At 46.6% G+C, this 15,125-nt stretch overlaps 1 protein-coding gene across 9 annotated transcripts in view; it reads right to left on the reverse strand.

Annotated features, from left to right (window-relative positions):
* Positions 1 to 15,125, reverse strand: part of RAP1GAP2 (RAP1 GTPase activating protein 2) — a 224,809-nt gene that overhangs the window by 57,798 nt on the left and 151,886 nt on the right. For all 9 annotated transcript variants that reach the window (XR_010838343.1, XR_010838344.1, XM_067022130.1 and 6 more), the window contains one exon: positions 1,421 to 1,456. Coding sequence is in view for 7 of the 9 variants with exons in the window: in XM_067022130.1 (XP_066878231.1) it covers positions 1,421 to 1,456 (36 nt within the window). In the remaining 2 variants the exon portion in view is untranslated. The remainder of the gene's footprint in view (positions 1 to 1,420; positions 1,457 to 15,125) is intronic.

A 15,125-nucleotide genomic window follows, 5' to 3' on the forward strand; every position in this document is an offset into this window, starting at 1 on the left:
GCCTACAAAGTATTTACATATTTCTCATTTCATCCCAACAACCATGTAAGTGGGTGTTTTACATGTAAGCGGGCATTCTTATTTATAGAAGCTGTGATATTGTGATTTATAATAAGAAATATATTTTTGGTCTTCATGCAATTTGAGGCACAGAGCTCCTAAAACTCTTGGAATTTCCTAGGTGATAAGAGCAATGGGAGCATCTTTTGTGATAGCATTTGGACTTTTGTCCTTGATTCCTGAAACAGCTCCAGAGCCATAAAGGTGAAAGGAGTGTCTTGTTATAAGTCTATGTTAATGAGGTAACTTTTGGGAAGCCCCTAAGGATGAAGGCTTGTTGCCAGGGGAACCAACCCCGATTAGAGGGTTGGAACTTTCAGCCCCACCCCCAACCTCCAGAGAGGGGAGAGGGGCTGGAGATTCAATCAATCACCAATAGCCAATGATTTAATCAATCATGCCCATGTAAAGAAGCCTCCACAAAAACCCAAAAGGACAGGGTTTGGGGAACTTCCTGGCTGGTGAACACATGCTGTGCCCAAAGAAGGCATAGAAGCTTGCACCCCTTCCCACATACCTTGCCCTAGGCCATTCTTCCATCTAGCTGTTCCTGAGTTACAGCTTTTTATAATAAACCGATAATCTAGTAGTAAACTGTTTTCCTGAGTTCTGTGAGCCACTCCAGCAAATTAATCGAACCTGAGGAGGGGGTCGTGGGAACCTCCGATTTGTAGCCAGTGAGTCAGAAGCACAAGTGCCAACCTGGACTTGGGATTGGTGTTGAAGTCAGGGGAGGAGGGTGGTCTTGTGAGACTGAGCCCTTCACCTGTGGGATCTGACCCTATCTCCAGGTAGACAGTCTCAGAATGGAGTGAAACTGCAGGGCACCCAGCTGGTTTCGCAGAACTGTTTAGTGTGGGAAAGCTGCCACACGTCTGGTGTCAGAGTGAGGTGAGAACAGTGCTGTGAGTAGACAGAAAACAGGAGCGAGAAACTTAGAAAAGGGAAGGAACTAGTGCTAGCGAGGATTCGATGCAGGATTTGAACTCAGGTCTGTCTCCCACTCCGCTGCTCTGCCTCGCAGATGTGAGATCAGTCCCCTAAGAAGGGGCTTTCTTTCCAACCCATTCCAGGAGCAACGGACCCTCTCAAACCCTCCCCACGTCCGTCTGCCCTGCCGACAGGTTCTGTTTGTCTTCTCGCCATCCTTCAGGCGGGAGCCATCCCAGAATCCTCTGTGCCGTTCGACATGGAAATGGCCTCAGGTGGTCCAGGCCATCAGGACGGCGACTTCTCTCTTTTCTGCCCTCCCTCCAAGGACCCGAGTTTTGCCTGCGGGTTCTGCTGGTGTCGTGTCTGCTGAGGTCACTGCAGCATCCCCACCCGGTACTTGGCTCCCCCGACAATGAGGAATGCTCACCTGCATTTTCTCCAGCATCTCAAAGAACTCCGCTGACTGAAAGACACAAAGAGGGCGGGGAGAGAAAGATGGGGCGTCAGCCAGGAGGTCTGCTGAGAAAGCCTCTCCGTTGACTGTCTGGAAGCTCAACCCAGGGCTTCCCCAGGGACAAAATTCATTTGGATCAAGAGAGAAGATCATTTGATCTTGCCTTTGCAGGGCTGGAGGGCCAGAACACCCCATATAACAAGAGGGGAAAAAAAGCATGCCCGGGCTGGCAAATGGCCCTGGGGAGAACAGTTACTCAGTCTCTGTCAAGAGGGAGGGGTCCCTGGGAAAAGCCAAGGTCTCCAAAATGCCTGTTAGCCCTGGATTCAGCCTCCAGCAGGATTCGTGTTTGGGATGTTTTCAACCCAACAGTGAGGCCAAGATGTCCCACACAAGTAGTTTTCCAACTTTTGTGGCAACACACAGCTCTTCTGTCTTCTCACAGAAGTCTCACTTAGAACTCCAACATACAAAACCAGTAAAAGCACAGCTGCTCTGGCCAAGCCAGAGTCCCTGATGTGCTACCTCTGCCTGTCCCTGTCCCCTGTCCCCAAGGCACCTTTTGGGACCCGAGAACTGGTGAGCAAAACCTAAAAACCAATGAACTGCAGCCTCCTGTGGCCTGGATGGGTTATTTTTAAAATTATAAACTACATAAGTCCGAACTTTTAACCTCCTTTGGTGCCACCCTTGTAAACTCCAGGTGAGACCAAAAGGAGAAAAAGTGGAATGAAAGAGTGAGGGACTGAAAGCTCTACCCTAACAGACACATGCAGAGGTTGCCCCAGAAGTGTCCCCACTTCCCCCTCTGTGAAAACAGCTACATTTTTTTGTCATAAGATCACTGCCCACATCGGGGCACTGGCAAGCCACAAGTTAATGAGCGCCCAGAAGAGACAGTCCCCAGATGAATAGGAAACAAAAGAAAGCAGTGAAAAGGAAGCATGTCCTTGTCACTTCTTCATGCAGAGGCGAGGCATCCACCCTGCTTTCCTGTGCAGGCACCAATGGGCCAGAACTGCCTGCAGCCCCGTCACCCTCAGCATGCTCAGAAGAGAACGACCATGGAAAGGACCTTTGTGAAGTCACCTGCAGAGACCTGGACCTGCTGCAGACTCCAAGTGACCTCTCCCAGGCTAGAGGTGGCCCATCAGAGGCAAAGAGTCTCTGACCCCCCAGCAGTTCAGGTTCCAGGGTCTGGAAACCCCACTTGTGAATGTACAGGGTTGAGGACAAGCTTGGGTCACCCCCATCAAGCACCCTTGACCAGAAGCAGCCATCAAACACCCAGCTCTCAAACCTATCCTTCCCACTCGTTCTGTGTATTCTTACCCACTCCAATCTCCAGGATACCAAGAATAATAGACATAAAGAACTTATTCAGGGCTTCCCTGGTGGCGCAGTGGTTGAGAATCCGCCTGCCGATGCAGGGGACGCGGGTTCGTGCCCCGGTCTGGGAAGATCCCACGTGCCGCGCAGCGGCTGGGCCTGTGAGCCATGGCCGCTGAGCCTGTGCGTCCGGAGCCTGTGCTCCGCAACGGGAGAGGCCACAACAGTGAGAGGCCCGCGTACCGCAAAAAAAATAAATAAATAAAAAATAAAATAAAAAAGAACTTATTCAGATCAGTAAGGCTAGAAAGATGAGCAAAAAGAGGACAAGGAGGTAGAAACAATCAACATTTTAAATACACAGACCTCTGACCCAACAATTCCTCTTCGAAGAATGTGTACTATAAACACACTTACACATGAACACAAAGATAGATACAATATAATGGCCATTGAAGCATTTTTTGTAACAGCAAAAAATGGAAACAACTTAAATGTAGGAAATTGGTTAGAATAAGCTACATAGAATAAAATACAAATACTATGAAAAACTGTGTGCCCATAACTGAGATGAAATGGACACTTCCTAGCAATACACAAACTACCAAAACTGACTTGGGAAGAAACCGAAAATCTAAAAAGACCTGTATTAAATAAAGAGATTGAATTAGTAATCAAAAAACTACCCACAAAGAGAAGCCCAGGTCCAGATGGCTTCAGTTGTGAATTCTACCCCTTAAAGAAGTAATACTAACTCCTCACAAACTCTTCCAAAGATAGAAGAGGGAACGCTTCTCAACTTATCCCATAAGGCTAGTACTACACTGACACCAAAATTAACATCACAAGAAAAGAAAACTACAGACCAATATAGCTTATGAAAATAGATGCAAAAATTCTCAACAAAATTCTAGCAAACTGAATCCATCAACATAAAAAGAACTACCATTTGACCCAGCAATTCCACTCCTAGGTATATACCCCCAAGAGAAGTGAAAACATATATTAAAAACATATGTCTCAAAAACTTGTACGCTCATGTTCACAACAGCAATATTCATAATACCCAAAAAGTGGAAACAACCCAAAAGTCCATCAACTTTTGAATAAACAAATTATAGCATATCCATTCAATGGAATGGATATGCTATAATTCCCTCAGCCATTAACAAAAAAAAGAATGAAGTAGTGGCTCATGCTACAACATGGATAATCATTGAAAACATTATGCTAAGTAAAAGAAGCCAGACACAAAAAGCCACATGATTCCATTAATATAAAATATCCAAAATAGGCAAATCTATAGAGACAAAAAGTAGATTTGTGGTTGCTTAGGGCTGAGGGAAATGGGGGATTTGGAAGGTGATAACTAAAGGATATATGGTTTCTTTCTGAGCTGATGAAAATGTTCTAAAATTGACTGTAGGTAACCATTACACAATTCTGTAAATATACGAAAAACCATTAAGCTGTATACTTTTTTTTAAACATCCTTATTGGAGTATAACTGTTTTACAATAGTGTGTTAGTTTTTCCTTTACAACAAAGTGAATCAGTTATACATATACATATGTTCCCATATCTCTTCCCTCTTGCATCACCCTCTCTCCCACCCTCCCTATCCCACCCCTCTAGGTGGTCACAAAGCACAGAGGTGATCTCCCTGTGCTATGTGGCAGCTTCCCACTAGCTATCTAATTTACATTTGGTAGTGTATATATGTCCCTGCCACTCTCTCACTTCGTCACTAAGCTGTATACTTTAAATGGGTGGTTTTATGGTACTGAATTATATCTCAATAAAGCTGTTCAAAAAGAAAAACTACTCAGTAATTCAAAAAGAAAGCAGTAGATTTATATTGCTTATATAAGATTCTCTCCAAGATATATTAAGGCGGGGGGGGTGTAAATCAGAACATCACATAGAATACGATCCCCTTTTAATAAAAACAAAACCTAAAATGACCTGTATGTATGTATATAAATGCATAGAAAATAATACAGAAGAATATACCTCCCACTATCAAAAAGTGATTATATTGAGAAGGCGGAGAGAGTAGTGAAGGGGGTTTTGCTTTATACATGGCCTGCTTCACAAGCAGGTAGTCCTACATTACTGGTGTAATTCAATTTCAAAGAAATAAGTTTTGGAAAGGAAAACAGAAAAATGTGCAAAGGACAGGAAAAAACAACATGCTAAAGGAGAAATATAAAATGACCAATAAACAAATGGAACATGCCCAACCTCCCAAGTTATGAAAGAAATTAAGATAATAGTAAGATAACATCTTTCACCTATCAGATTGGCCACAATTAAAAAGAAAATCCAGTGTTGGCAAGTACTGTAGGTAAGTGTGTGCCTGGTACTTTCTGAAGGGCAATTTGGTACTATGTGTCCAAAGCCTGAAAAATGTTCATGTATTTTGGCCCATAAACCCACTTAAAGGAATTTACCCGAAAGCAATATTTGGGCAACTACACAAAGATATGTATACAAGGATATTTTTCGAAACACTGTTTATACGTAAAAAAGGTGGAAAGAGCCGAAGTACCCATCAATGAGGGAACGAATAAATCATACAAGGAAGTATGCCCATACGATAAAATACTCTAAGAGGAGATCTGTGTTGATTATGCTACTAGGAAGATTCACGTTGTACTGCTCAGTGAGAAAAGTAGGGTTTAGAACAATGTGACCCCTTTTTTCTCAACATATATGTCTTCATGTTGACTACACAAATCACCCCTCCAGAGAAAAATATCTTCAAGGATATATGCCAAAATGAGTTATAAGTTAAGGATAATTTTTTTCCTTTTTGCTTTTCAGTATTTTTTAAATTTTCTATAACAATTATAAATTATTTTTGCAATTAGTCGACTGCAAAGACTTCAACACATAAGCAGAGGCTCTGGCATGCCTTTCTTGGCTTCTCCCAACTCCTGCTACACGCCCTTCCTGTACCCTCATAAGACGCTGTGCTCAAGGACACAAGTTATACAGCCTTTTGTGCCCACAGAAAGCCCCTGAATTCAGGCCAATTCATTTCCAGGTCTAACCACGGCCCTGTGTGTTATAGACTAAGAGTCATCCCCATGTCCAGCTTACCCCCTGGGATCCACATAAACTATAAACTGGCGACCAAAAATACCTTAGGTCTGCTCCTACACAATGCCCTTGTGTGGGTTAATCAATTAACCCCAAATGATTCAGCGCTGGCAAGGCATGGACTGACTGGTCACTGGAAGTACTAGGCAAGGGCTCCATTTCTAGGGTACTTGACCTTAATTATGAGACAAAGTTACACAGGGTTATGTTACAGATGACCAGTGGTTCAGAGGATGCATGAAGCACTTCTTGCTGGGTGGTGAGGATATTAGTGCTGTACAGCTGTAGAACAAATTACCCCCAAACTTGGTGACTCACAACAATGTCCATGGGTCAGGAATTCAAAAGTGGCTTCATCGGTCAGTTCTGGCTCAGGATTTCTCAGGCGGTTGCATTCAGGATGTCAGCAGAGGCTGCACCACCGGAAGGCTTGACCGGGGTTGGAGGATCTGCTTCCAAGGTGGCGCACTCACAAAGCTGTCAGCGGGAGGGCCCAGTCCCCCATCACACGGACCTCTCCATCGGTTGCTTGAGTATCCTCAAAACGTGGCCGCTGACTCCCCCAGAGCAAGGGATCCAAGGGAGAAAGCAAGAAGGAAGCTATACTACCCTTACACCATCCTTTCCCTTTTATCCTACTCTTCAGAAGCTAGTGCCCACGACCAGCCCTCACTCAAGGGGAGGGGAATTAGGTGCTGAAGGAGAAAAGTATCAGAGGACTCGTGGACACATTTTAAAACTACCACATCAAGGAAGTCTTCTTGTAAGAGGCTGGATTCCAAGGATAAAGGATAAACAGAAATCACTTGATAGAGAGGGTGGAGAGGGCATTACAGGCAGTGGTAAGTGTGAGGGCAAAGGTGGAGAAGCACGGTGTGTACTCAGTGAACGGTGAGTGGATGAACCTGGCTGCCTGAGGCCTCTGGGCCAACATCCTGAAGTTCAGACTGGAAAGGAGGGCTGGGGTCTAGGCCTCAGAGATTCCGAATGCCAAGAATTCAGGCTTAATCTGGAAGGCGCCGGAGAGCTCCTGAGGTTTGGGTACGGTAGAAAGATAAGGTCGTCCACAGTATCTGTGGGGGATTGGTTCCAGGACCCCTGTAAATACCAAAATCCGAGGATGCTCAAGTCCCTTATTTAAAATGGCACAGCACCGTTGCCCCCTTTACCTGCAGGTTCCACCAACTGGGGATCAAAATCGAAATCTTTAGTTGAATCTGTGGGTGCAGAATCCGTGGATACAGAAGGCCAACTCAACAGGAGGGCGTAGAATCCAGCGGTCAAAGCCAGGTATGGGAAGTGACCGACCTGCCACGGGCCGGCTGCGTGGCACAGGGCACGTGACTCAATCTCTCTCACCTCCCTCACCTGAAAGCGGGATCGGCCCCTGCCTTCCAGGGCTCACGTGAGGATGAAGTAAGAACATGGACAAGAAGTGCCAGGGCCTGGTCCACGGCCAGCACGCAGTAAACAGCAACTGCCATACGGAACTATTAAAAAGTTCGCTCTGGAAACAAGCTTTGTCCTGTTGGGAGATGGTCTAGTACCTTTAGCTTTTCTTGACTTCATCGGTCTTTCCAGAGGCAGCGCGTTGAAATTACTGTTAAAAATGGGTCTATTTCCCGAATGAAGATGCTTCAGGGCCTCAGGGCTGGCACAGGTGGTGAGATGAAAGGGCTGTGATTCAGCCTCAGCCCTGAGGAACACACTGGGTGGACAGTGTCCAGGAGCAGAAACCAGCCAGTGGCAACTTGGCCCCAGCTGGCCTAGCCCCACTTCATGGTGACTTGTTGAACTTTCCAATGGGACAGCTCCAACCTTGGCAAACAGCAAGTCTCCTTTTCCACCCAGAAGCAGGGTGACTCAGGCCAGCCTGGAACAGCAGCTCCGGCCACTGAGTCCCACCCTTGTCCACACCCCCTGAGGTTGCTTCACGCGGCCAAGGGCACACAGCAGGCGCTCAATAAATGCTCACGGGCTCACTGGCACCGTCCCACAGGCCCTTTAGGACAGAATGCCTAAAGCATTCTTCGGAAGGGGATCTCCCTCCATTGGGAAGCCAGGCGCTGGATTTTCACAGAGAAATGTAATTTGGCCTTTTCTCATCAACAGCAGCGGCCCAGCTCTCTAATTTATTGTTAGCAACAGCCATCAACACCCAAATCAGAGCAGCCGCCAGCATTTCCCCTTGGGCTCTGCTTTAACAGCCAGTCAAGTAGGATGTGAAATAATCACCGAGAGCCAGCACCCAGCCAAGGAAGCCACAGGCTGGGCCCCAAGGTTCGGTCCGGGTTTAAGCCGTGTCCTCCCACCTCTCAGTATAGAAACCGACCAGTCTTCCTTCAGAAGAACAAAATGAGTCCTTGCGGGGAGAAGGCCAGAGGAGGTCCGACATAGCAGGAACAGAGGTGAACAGGGGCTGCAAGGCCAGTCTGGAGGAATCTTCCCGATGCCCCTACTTGTTCACTCTGGTGCCAGCCCCCTGCCTGGCTGGTGAAGAAGTCGAAGCAACGGAAGGAATAGAGCATGTGCGAGCATAGGAGGGCCGCCATCCCATCTCAGCACCCTGTGCCCTTCCCGCGGGCAGGAGCGGCCTGGCTTGCCTCTCTCTGGTCCACAGCAGCTCTACACGTGGACGTGGCCTTTCCTGGCAGATGGGTGGCCACCTGTTCTCTCTTTCTTGCTGCATCGCAGCAAGGGCCCCCACCAGCACACTGCCCTCTCCCTCCTCCTCTTCTCCCTTCCTGACCCCTAGTTGAAGTAGCACCCGTGGCCATCCACCTGCTGCCCGCCAGGTCCCTGCTGGAGGTCCTGCCCTAGCTCTGGCCTCCTCTGCTCCCCTCCTGCAGGCGGGCTGTATGTGTGTGTGGGCAGTTTTCCTGCGCCCCTGCCCAGAAGGCACCACACGCCCACGGCTCACCCACAGGACGAGGCCGTCTGAGCGCCTGCACCTTGGAACAAGGCTCAGAACGGCACCGACTCACAGGGCTGCGGTGGGATAACGTGAGCAAGTCTGCGGAGCCGGACACAGCACCCAACGCAGAACTCGCTCCGTGCACAGCAGCAGGTGTCTCCTTGTCCCACCTCAACCCAGGACATGCATGAGGAGGCAAAGGCATGTCAACAGCAACCAGAAACGGTAAAACAAGATAAGGATGGAGGACAAGGTGTCTTCCACCCCACACAGTCCCAGGAGAATGGGATGGAGATGTGGGCTGGGTGGTGCTGAGGAGAGGAAGAAAACGGGTCTGAGCAGGTTTCCTCAATACACAGAGAAGGAAGACACCACAAAAGAAAAGGATTTCTGGGGCTTCCCCGGTGGCGCAGTGGTTGAGAGTCCGCCTGCCGATGCAGGGGACGCGGGTTCGTGCCCCGGTCTGGGAAGATCCCACATGCCACGCGGCTAGGGCCGTGAGCCATGGCCGCTGAGACTGTGCGTCCGGAGCCTGTGCTCCGCAACGGGAGAGGCCACAACAGTGAGAGGCCCGCGTACCGCAAAAAAAAAAAAAAGGATTTCTAGAGAGTTTTGTAGAGATTTTTGGAAAGCTGGGGGAGCTGGGAACCCAGAGCACACACCCCATCAGGAGCCAGACTGGATGTGTCCCAAGGCCGCCCAAGCACAGCACATGCTGCGCTGCCCTGGCTCTGCTGCTGGCTCAGAGGCCCCCATCCAGAGGACATCAGGATGAGGGCCAGCTGGCCGCCACTCTGGTTGCTGGAACCTGCAGAAGAAGGCAAAGGGTGGTTCACTAGAATAGAAGGTCCTTGAGGGTAGGACTCTGATTATTTTGTTCACTGGTATATCCCTGGACTTACAGCTGCCTGGCACAGAGTAGATGCTCCAGAAACATTTCCTGAATGAATGAGAACGAAGTGGGCAGGGGAGACTGACTCCTAGGCCTGTGGGTGGTCAGGGCTATCTCCTCAGGATGGCTACAGTCAGGGCAGGACAGGCCAATGCATGTGCTAGTAAGGGCTGTCTCTTCTCTGGCCATAGACTGCACCCCTCACCCTGGACAGCCAACAGGTGTCCCCAGTAAGTTGCATCCAGGTCCTATTCCAACCAAGCTTCCTTCCCCCCTCTCCCCTGTGCAACCTTCATGCTTCTCTTTCCCTTCTTTGGTCTCCCTTCATACCAACTCACACTGAACATAGCTCCTCAGCTGCTTGAGTCCTGCAGAGGCACACCTTCAACTATGTCAGCTTGGGCCAGGAGCCTACAAGGCTCTCTATTACCTATGACAATGGTGATACAACGGAATCACCAGGAGAGCTTGTTAAAACACAGGTTTCTGGTCCCACCCCTAGGGAATCTGCATTTCTAACACATTCCCAGGTGATACTGATACTCCTGATGCAGGGACTACACTGTGAGAACCACTGACCTATGGAATTATAATGTTTAATGCAGGGGGTGTGTGAAAGGGACCAAGCTGGCCAGAGCAGAGATTGGGCAGGGAGGAAGGGTGGGAGGATGGCTGGTTTTTATAGGACATCTTAAAAATCAGGCAGATTTATATTTAAATCTGTAAGAGAGGATTTGAAAATGCAAATGACTACAAGTACCAGGCAAGTAACATAAAATAATGAAGAGATAATAAGAGATTGAATCCGTAATCCAAAACCTCCCAGCAAAGAAAAGTCCAGGATCAGATGGCTTCATGGTAAATTTCACCAAACATTTAAAGAAAAATTAGCACCAATCCTGCATAAACTCTTCCAAAAAACTGAAGAGGAAGGAACACTTCTTAATTCATTCTGTGAGGCCAGTATTACCAAAACCTTACTAAGAAACTACAAGGAAACAAAACTACAGACCAATATCCCTGATGGATATAGATGTAAAAGTTCTCAACAAAATACTAGCAAACCAAATCCAACAGCACATTATACACTGTGACCGGGTGGGATTTATCCCAGGAATGCAAGCTTGATTCAACATAAGGAAATCAATCAATGTAATATATCACATTCATAGAATGAAGGGGAAAACCGCATAATCATCTCAATTGATGCAGAAAGAGCACTTGACAAAATCTAATACCCTTTCTTGATAAAAACACCCGGAACACTAGGAATAGAAAGGAATTTCCTCAACATGATAAAGGGCTTTTTTTTTTAATCCACAGCTAACATCATGCTCAATGATACTGAAAGCTTTTCCCCTAAGACCAGGAACAAAACAAGGATGCCCACTTTCACCACTACTATTCAGTGTACTGAAAGTTCTAGACAGAGCAATTAGAGAAAGAAATGAAAGGCATCCATATTGAAAAGGAAAAATAAAACTACCTCTATTTGCAGATGACATAATCCAATATAGAAAACCCAAAGAATCCACAAAAATACTGCTAGAGCTAATAAAGGAAGTCAGCAAGATTGCAGAGTACAAGATCAACATACAAAAGTCATTGGTATTTCTATACACCAGCAATGAACAATCTGAAAATAAAATTAAGAAAACAATTCCATTTGCAAGAGCATCAAAAAGAATAAAATACCTAGAACAATTTAAACACGGAGGTAAAAGATTTACACACTGAAAACCAAAAAACATTGATGAAAGAATTTAAAGAAGACTTAAATAAATGGTATGACATTCCTTGTTCATGGGTTGGAAGACTCAATACTGCTAAGATGGCAGTAATCACCCAAAGTGATCTACAGATTCAATCCAATCCTTATCAAAATCCCAGCTGGATTTCTTTGCAGAAATTGAAAAGCTGATCCTAAAATTGATGTGGGTACTCAGGGAACTCAGAAAGCCAAAACATTCTTGAAAAAGAACTCACAATTCCCAATTTCAAAACTTACTGCAAAGCTACAGTGATCAAAACAGTGTGGTACTAGCATAAGGATAGACATATAGACGAATGGAACAGAATTTAGAGTCCAGAGATAAATCCATGCATTTATGGCCAACTGACTTTTGACAAGGGGGTCAAGACTAATCGATGGGGAAAGAACAGTCTTTTCAACAAATGGTGCTAGAAAACTAGATACCCACATGCAAAAGAAATGAAGTTGGACACCTATACTTCAAACCATATACAAAAATACAAAAAGCAACAACCTAAACCTAAGAGCTAAAACTGTAAAACTCTTAGAAGAAAACATAAGTTAAATCTTCATGACCTTAGATTTGGTAATGGATTCTTAAATATGACACCAATAAAAAAGGAAACATAAATTACTGAACTTCATCAAAATTTAAAACTTTTGTGCTTTAATGGACACTGTCAAGAAAGTAAAAAGACAACCAACATAATGGGAGAAAATATTTGTAAATCATATATCTGATAAGCACCTAGCATCCAGAATATATAAAGAACTCTTACAACTTAACAAAAAGACAAACAGCCCAATTTTAAAATGGGCAAAGAACTTGAATAGACTTTTCTCCAAAGAAGATATACAAATTGACAACAGGCACATGAAAAAAATGCTCCACGTCATTAGTCATGGGGAAATGCAAATCAAAGCCACAATGGGATACCACTTTCATACCCACTAGGATGGCTGTAATCAAAAAATAGAAAATAACAGGTGTTGGCAAGCATGTGGAAAAATTGGAACCCTCATACATTGCTGGTGGGAATGTAAAATGGTACAGCTGCTGTGGAAAACAATTTGGCGGTTCCTCAATAAGTTAAACATAGAGCTGCCATATGACCCAGCAATTCCATTCCTAGGTAGATACCCAAAGACCTGAAAACAGGTACCCAAACAAATACTTGCACAAGAATGTTCTTCACTTGTACACAAGAGCCGCACTGTTCACACTTGCCAAAAGGTGGAAACAACCCAAATGTCCATCAATTGTTGGATGGATAAACAAACTGTGGTGTATCCATGCAATGGAATATCATTCAGGCATAAAAAGGAATGAAGTGCTAATAAATGTTTCAATGTGAATGTACCTCAAAAACATCCCATGTGAAAGATACCAGAGACAAAAGGTCACATACTGTATGATTCCATTTCTGTAAAATATCTGGAATAGGTAAATCAATCCATAGAGACAGAAAGCAGATGAGTGGTTGCCAGGGGCTGGAGTTGGGGGAGAATGGAGAGCAACAGCTTAATGGGATTTTATTTGGAGGTGATGGAAATAGTTTAAAACTAGATAAAGGTGATGGTTGCAAAATATTGTGAATGTACTAAATGCCACTGAGTTATTCAGTTTATTTATTTATTTTTTTGATGTGGACCATTTTTAAGGTCTTTATTGAATTTGTTACACTATTGCTTCTATTTTATGTTTTGGGTTTTTTGGCCACGAAGCACGTGGGAACTTAGCTCCCCGACCAGGGATCGAACCCAAACCCCCTGCAGTGGAAGGCGAAGTCTCAACCACTGGACCTCCAGGGAAGTCCCGAATTATTCACTTTAAATGATTAATTTTACATTGTGAAAATCTCCCCTCAACAACAACAAGAAGAGTTGGGGGACTGAAACAATGGTAAACTGAAGAGTACATGCTCCTTCCAGAAGAGGAAACTGCTGCTCATCTCTGCCAGGCTGCAAGAGCAAATGCAAGCTCAATGTCACCAGAGTTTTCAACTTTTCAGGATAAGCCAGAAATCCAAATTTGTATGTAAACTCTCCCAACTTTTATGCGTTAATAACCAATTAAAAGTTTTTCAAATCTCTACGTGGACCAAACAAAATTCATCTATGAGCCAAGTCAGTCCACAAGACACAATTTCCAAGCTCTGCTCTGTACAATAGGGAGCCATTGAATGTTTCTGAGCTGGAAAATGAGAAGATGTAAGGAAAGTGTAGGGAGGGAGCCCCAAGGTATCCTCTTTGGGGCACACGTGACATGCCAGGGACTGGGGCACTGAATCAGTGCCACCTCGTTAGTACAAATGCCACCCCATTAGTCCCAGGGAGGGAGGGTTAGAGGGGTGCAAGGGGTTGAGTGATTAAGCAACTTGCCCAAAGTGAACGCACTTAGTAAAGGCAGAAGCCAGATTCAGGTCCACATCTCAACATGCGTGTCTGACATACATCTCAGACTTAACTAGGTCCAACAGAACACTCCTTAACTCTTTTTTTTTTTTTTTATCATTAACTCTTTCCCTCAAAAACTTTCCTCCACCTTAGCCAGTCTCCCCATCGTCCACCCATCCTGACGCTCAGGAGAAAACCCCCAGGATCATCACTGATTTCTTCCTCCTCATTCCCCACACGCAACAGACCTGCAAGTCCACTGTCAAAACATATCCCAAGTCTGAGCGCGTCTCAGCACCTCCCCCACCTCCATCACCTCTCACTGCCCCTCATCAGGACCAGTAGCAGCCTCCCAGCCTCCACACCAATGCCTCCCTCCCTAATCAGCACCCCCGGACAACAGCCACATGGTCTTTCTGAAAGATAAATCAGATGACAGCCGTCTCCAGCTTAAAACCCTCCGACGCACCACTCCATATCCTGCCAAGGTCCAGGGGCGTCAGGCCATTTCGGTTTGTATCAGTGTCACCGGGCTCACACCCTGCCCCCCATTCCGGAGCCAGTGGTAGCACAGCCTTAGATTGGGGAACCCCTTGGTCCAACCCCCTAACAAGTGTCCTATCACTCCCTACACTCTCTCTAAACTGTCACAGCCCAGGAAAGAAAAGAAAGGAAAAAACACAGCCCACCCCTGCCTGCAGCAGGTAGGTCGCGAATGAGAAGAGGCCAGCAGTTCCAACCTGGCCGAATCAGCCCGGGCCCCCATGAGCACAGGGGCCTGGCAGAGATGAAACAGGGGGGCCCGCAGAGCCTCCAGGGACTATCTCTCGGGGGGCTCTGTGACAGGACAGAGTCCCCTGCCAGGGCCACCCCAGGCACACAGCACAAAGGGGAGAGGGCTGGACCCACAGGGCGGGCCCACCAGCTCCGTGTGCCTGGAGCCAGGCGGAAGCCCAGCTACAGAGTCCCTCCCTCTCCCACCCTGGCACCCCACCTGGCACAGCCTGCAGTTGGCTGAGGGTCCCCTCAGGCCCTCACCCAGCATCAGGAAGCCTTGACAGAGGAGCACAGAGGTGAGCTCTGCCCGGTCTCATGCCAGGACCGCCATGCCAGGGAAGAAAGGCTCTGGTCCCCGATTCTGTCCCAGGCCCTCCCATGTCCCCTCCACACACACAATCCCCTCTGTCCCTAAGCTCTGTTCCTCCTTCCCCTGAGTGACAGGTGGCTTCCATACCCCACAACAGGCCAGCAGGCACCAGGGGCTCCCTGCCAGGTGACAGCAGGAGGG

The sequence above is a fragment of the Kogia breviceps genome, chromosome 19 (genome assembly GCF_026419965.1).
Source record: "Kogia breviceps isolate mKogBre1 chromosome 19, mKogBre1 haplotype 1, whole genome shotgun sequence".
NCBI lineage: Eukaryota > Metazoa > Chordata > Mammalia > Artiodactyla > Physeteridae > Kogia > Kogia breviceps.